Source organism: Aegilops tauschii, chromosome 7 (genome assembly GCF_002575655.3).
Source record: "Aegilops tauschii subsp. strangulata cultivar AL8/78 chromosome 7, Aet v6.0, whole genome shotgun sequence".
Lineage (NCBI taxonomy): Eukaryota > Viridiplantae > Streptophyta > Magnoliopsida > Poales > Poaceae > Aegilops > Aegilops tauschii.
Genome location: NC_053041.3, coordinates 419,563,405 through 419,569,348, shown reverse-complemented (window position 1 = coordinate 419,569,348; position 5,944 = coordinate 419,563,405). Strand labels below are relative to the sequence as shown.

Genomic DNA, 5,944 nt, shown 5'->3' with positions numbered 1-5,944 from the left:
CAGGCAAGGGCCATGTACGAGCTCCTTGTGGTAAGTTTCTTCTGCAGATTAGCCAAAACATTCATGTAGTGTTTGTCTCATTACTAACTAGTATGACTGAGTCGTCAAAACCAAATGTGCAGTCTGTGTGCGAGAAGACCGGTCAGACCGCTCCGCCGATGCCAGTGATTGCTCCTGGGACCACGGTGAGTTTAATTTGAATGGACATTACTTGCTAGTCTTAACATTTGAGTGTCATAATGCTAACGAGACATTGGAAATGATCTTTGGTGCAGCTTAACTCCAGAAACGCATCGCATGATCCTTCTCCAGCTACCGGCACTAGCCAGCCCGCTCCTACACCTCCCTGATCACGGTAAGTTTCTCTAGTGTTTTGCTTAACAAATGCATAAAGACCTAGACTTAGCTTTATTTCCTCCAATATGCTTACCATAATGACCTAGAGTTAGCTTCTTTTCCTCCAAAATGACCCATTTTACCTAGGTTAGCTTATAAATGATGCAGTTCATCCAAGTTAGCTCAAAAATGACCCATTTTACCTAGATTAGCTCCTAAATGATCCATTTTACCTACGTTAGCTCTAAAATGGCCCATTTCACCTAGGTTAACTCCAAAATGACCCATCTTACCTAGGTTATCTCATAAACGATCCATTTCAACTAATTTAGCTCATAAACGATCCATTTGACCTAAGTGAGCTAAAAAACGATCCATTTCACCTAAATTAGCTCTTAAATGATCCATTTCACCTAAGTTAGCTCAAAAAGATCCATTTCAACTAAATTAGATCTAAAATGACCCATTTTACGTAGATGAGCTCCTAAATGATCCATTTTACCTACGTTAGCTTTAAAATGACCCATTTCACCTAGGTTAGCTCCAAAATGACCCATTTCACCTAGATTAGCTCCAAAATGACCCATTTCACCTAGGTTAGCTCCAAAATGACCCATTTCACCTTACTTAGCTCAAAAACGATGCCCTTCACCTTAGTTAGCTCATAAACGACCCATTTCAACTAAGTTAGCTCATAAATGATCCATTTCAACTAAGTTAGATCATAAACAACCCATTTCAACTTAGTTAGCTCATATATGATCCATTTCACCTAAGTTAGCTCATAAATGACATATACTTCTTGTTCTAGTCTTCTTCTTGTTCTAGTCACCTATTTCTAACTTTCTTATTTACCATTTTGCAGATTTCATTCACTTCATGGAAGCTAGCTTGCTATGATGGAGTGCTTGCTTTGCTATGTTGATGAAACTTTGCATTGTATCTAGCTTGCTATGATGGATGGAACTATGTGATATGGATCATTGCATCTAACTTGCTATGTTCATGAAACTTTGCATTGTAATATATATATGGATGGAACTATGTGTATGGATGGAACTATGTGTATGGATGGATGTGATATGTGATATGAAACTTATGTGCTGGATATGTGATATGAAACTTATATATTTTCTGTGCAAATTGTGGGATTTAACAAAAAACAGAAAAAACAGACAATATGCAGGCTCTTTGCCGTCTGCCACCGACGGCAAAGAGCTCTTTGCCGTCTGCCGCAGATGGCAAAGAAGCCACGTGGCAGCCAACTGTGCTTCCTGGGAGCAGACCCATTTGGTCAGTTTGCCTACAGTGGCAGACGGCAAAGAGCTCTTTGCCGTCGGTGGCAGACGGCAAAGAACCTGCACTTTGCCATCAGTGGCAGACGGCAAAGAACCTGCCATCTAGTGACGTGTAGATGACATCATAAGGCGGACGGCAAAGAGCCGTCTGCGGCGGACGGCAAAGGTCTGCCGTTAGCCACTTAACGGACTGACAGCGCAAATATTGCCGTCCGCCCTCTTTGCCGTCCGCCGCAGACGGCAAAGAGCCTTTGCCGTCCGCCGCCAGGAAGCAGACGGCAAAGCAGCTGTTTACCGTAGCCTTCTTTGCCGGAGCCTTTTGCCGTCCGCGGCTGACGGCAAAGGTCTTTGCCGTCCGCCTTTCGAGCCTTTGCCGTCCGCCATGGCAGACGGCAAAGTAGCTGTTTCCTGTAGTGGTACCCGGTATAGAAGGGTGTCACCCCTGAGCGGTACTTGGAGCGGTGGTATGACCGGAACTACCGGCCAGCGGTACAACCGCTCAATGGAGCGGTACCACCGCCATGGGCAGAACTGCACAGTGACAGAGGACTTTGGGGAACCTCTCTCTCCTCAAACGGAGGGTATATGGTGGGTGCAGAGAATGTGTACGTGAAGTGATTCACCCAATACCTTCCGATGTGGATTCCCTCTTAATAGTACGGATATCCTACGACCAAAGGAATAAAAACGTCGGAATCTCCGTCTTCGATCTTTTCCGCATAGAGGGAGGCCTAACCGTCTTGCGCCACACAATGTGTACCTGAGAGAACTAGAACGCACGATTAGTCCACACGTGTGTTGTCACCATCACCAAAACTCTAAGGCAGAAGATGCCCTTACAACAATGATGGATGCCGTCACACCGAGAGGACCCTAAGAATATCCCTCCATCAACGAAGGAGCAAATCTCACTCTTGAACTATCTAGTCCCTTGTCAAACTTTTTCATGAACCTGTAAGTTCTCGTTATGATCACTGTGTTATAGATGACGTTTGAGCAACCCCAAAGTTCATTGTATGGTAAGAAGTGACTAAAATACTCTCATGGTCTAAGGAACTAAATCACACGTTACCTCTCCGTGTTATAACAATTGACTTCTTACGATTGTATCTCAAAGTATAACAAACAAGTTTGGGTCAATTCAATATGATCGTTCTTCTAACGTTATATTCTCAAAGTTATTTTAGGACTATCATTACACTTAACGATATCCTAAGATCCGGAAAACATGATCACTAACAACACTTGAGCTAGTCTTAGAGGTGAGACTAGGAATCATATTTTACCGTTTATCATTCCATATGTGCATATGAGTTTTCCACTAAATCGCATATTCCAGGATCATAGCGGTTGTAACATAGAATATAAATTCTTAATCACAAACATACAAAATATAATAATACAATATTATTGCCTCTAAGGCATATTTCCAACATGCCCAGCTGTGTTGTGCCACATAATGATTACCTGTGTAGTTTAGGCACACGGTTAGTCCGCAAATTGCATTGTCAACAACACCAAAACACTTAAGGCGGGAAATGCCCTTACAACACGCGTGGACACATGGGACGCGCCACAGGCGGCCCCTCGCCCAGTGAGCCGCTTCAGTACTGGCGCCAGCGAGAGGTCATGTCCGCTCTGGGCCGGCATCAATGCAGAGCGGCATGAACACGGGTAGCTGGCTTGAGGCGGGAAAGAGGGCGGGCAAGGCAGAGGAGTTTGGTGGGCCAGGTTTTTGTCAGAAGTTGGCGTGGCAGCGGTCTAGACACCCGCATAGCCCCCCGGTTTTCTTTCGATTTGCAAAAAAGAAGGATGCCCCGACCGCCGAGGGGCCGATACTAGACTGCGTTGGATTGCAAAACATGTCCGAACAGCTCAGTCTGGACTATTACGGGCCGTTTGAGGGTCGGTGTTATAGATGCCCTAAAGACACCACCGATCCAATATGGCCAGGAAGACTTTGGACCAGAAGACAAAGGTCTGAGGAGTTGACATTTGCTCTATATTTCTTGGGAAATGCTTGGGCTCACCTGACTAATTACTACGCGCACATCAACCATCTCCGTGACCGCATGATCAACTTTGATGGTGCGCAACATCCCCTATCTCAGTCTAGCTTTGCAACATAAGTGTTGTTGCAACCCTTTAAAACACAACACAGACTCTGTTGCAGACCGACTTCATCCTTCGCCACCGCCACAGTGTTGCCTATCGCCATCCCTACTAGATTCCATAGGAGCTCAACAGAGCGTAATCTTCTTGCCAGAAAGCCTCGGCCAAATCTAGGTAGGTGGTTGACGTTTTTGTTTTGTGACGGCCGGGCGTGTGCCCGCGCGCACGCGTGAGAGAGAGAGAGAGAGAGAGAGAGAGAGAGAGAGGCCGAGGTTGGGCGGCCATGGCGGACTACCGGGGACGAGGAGGAAGGAGTTGGAGGGGTGCAGGGCAATGGTGGTGTTCCCCGTCGAGGCGAGGCAAACGACAATGGGCGGCACAAGGCCATGGCGATGCTCGCCTATGCTCTTGGTCGGGCACATTCCTGCATGGAGAGAGGGAGCGGTGAGTGGGAGGAGGACAAGGAAGGGAGAAGACAGTCTATGTGGGGTAGCGGAGATCTTCGATGGATCGCCGGTGGGGACGGCAACCACCAGCCCAACGCACGCGCATGTGAGTTCCTCTGTCACAACACGTGCAACAAGAATTATGTTGCGATGAACGCGCGTGCGCATATCGAATGACTCACGACCATGCCAACGCATAGCACGGCCCTTATTTATTTATTTTCCCTTTTTCAGTAAATTTGTTCGACGATCAATCTAGCTAGATTTGCGAGCCCAATTCAAGCACATATCAGTCTGTCTAAATCAGGTCTAAATCATAAGTACAATCTCATTCTCCCGTGGGTCCCTTTTTACTTTGTATATTAGATTTATGTCAAGTAAAACTTTATAAAATTTGATTAAATTGATATTTTTTTTATAAGTTTGATCAAAGTAGAGATACTTTGACTTCGCATAAATGTATGTGCAGATTAAAAAGGACGGAACGGAGTATATAGTATATCTAAATCATAAGTAAATCGCGAGGCACGCGTAACGGAGACATGGAGTACAATCTCATCTCTTTTCATTACTTGATTGACTTGAGAAAACGAAACTACTTTGTGAACGACAGATGCGTGGCCGATTCAGGGACGATGCAAAATCTGACGATGTACTGAAGTTTGCTTTCTAACACCAACAGCTTGATTAACAGTGTCGTCCATAAATCGTGCACATGGCGTCGTGTGTATAGCAATGTTCTTGAGAAAATTAACACTGGGCAGTAATAAGCAATCAAAATCCGACCACAGCAGCATGTACTACTCCTCAATATCCTGATACAGTTCGTACGTCGTGCATGGTACACGCGCACGGTGGAAACGGGTCGAACTAAACAAATCAGTGAATTCAAGCGGTGAGCTCCTCCTCCTTGTGGGTCTCGATGACGAGGTCCGAGGTGGGGTACGCGGCGCAGGTGAGCACCCACCCCGCCTCGATCTGGTCGTCGTCGAGGAAGCTCTGGTCGGACTGGTCCAGCTGGCCGGAGACCACCTTCCCGGCGCAGGAGGAGCAGGAGCCGGCGCGGCAGGAGTAGGGCAGGTCGATCCCTTCCTCCTCGGCGTGGTCGAGGATGTAGACGTCGTCGGGGACCTCGAGGTCCACCTCGCCCTCCGGCGTGATCAGCTTCACCTTGTACGTCGCCTGCGCGCGGAGCCTCATGCCCCTGGCGGCCGTCGACGACGGCGGGAGCGCGACGCGGGATGCCATGGGCGCCGAAGGGGCGGCGGGGCAGACGGAGAAGGGCAAGCGGAGGCTGCTCAATACGGTGGCCATTGCGGCGGAGTTCCGAGCTAGCTTGGGAAGTACTACTCCGTAGGCGGATACTCGGTGTAGGAGAGGATGGTGTTGGAGCGTGTGAGATGAGAAGCAGCGGCAATAAGAAGGGCGGACGAGCTGGGCAGCTTATCCTAAACACGGGGAACGGTTGGGTTGGAGCGTCCACGTTCACACGCTGAGGGAGTGAAGGGGGATCCGTGCCACCCGGCCGGCGCTAGATGCCACCATGGATATCGACAAGGCGTGTGGAGGCCATGCAATGGGGTGCATGCGTGGTCTTGGTTGTATGCTTGGGGTATTTTGCATTGAGATTTTGGTTAAAGATTAATTTGAAATAGTATTCTGATGTGTTTCACCCACCGGGTGCCAAGTGTTATCTTCCCTCATTTTTCTCCATTTGTCTTTTTTAAGAGAAAAAAGCTAGCCTTGTAAGAG

General features: G+C 47.6%; 1 protein-coding gene across 1 annotated transcript; it reads right to left on the bottom strand.

Moving 5' to 3' along the window:
- Positions 1 to 4,959: 4,959 nt before the first annotated feature.
- On the bottom strand, positions 4,960 to 5,643 carry LOC109763588 (ferredoxin). The gene has a single exon (XM_020322439.4). It carries the CDS (start codon positions 5,504 to 5,506, stop codon positions 5,081 to 5,083), a length of 426 nt encoding a protein of 141 aa, XP_020178028.1. The 5' UTR covers positions 5,507 to 5,643; the 3' UTR covers positions 4,960 to 5,080.
- Positions 5,644 to 5,944: the final 301 nt, after the last annotated feature.

Coding starts and splice junctions, on each gene's coding strand:
- LOC109763588 (XM_020322439.4), bottom strand. CDS start 5,506: ATGGCCACCGTATTGAGCAGCCTCCGCTTGCCCTTCTCCGTCTGCCCC.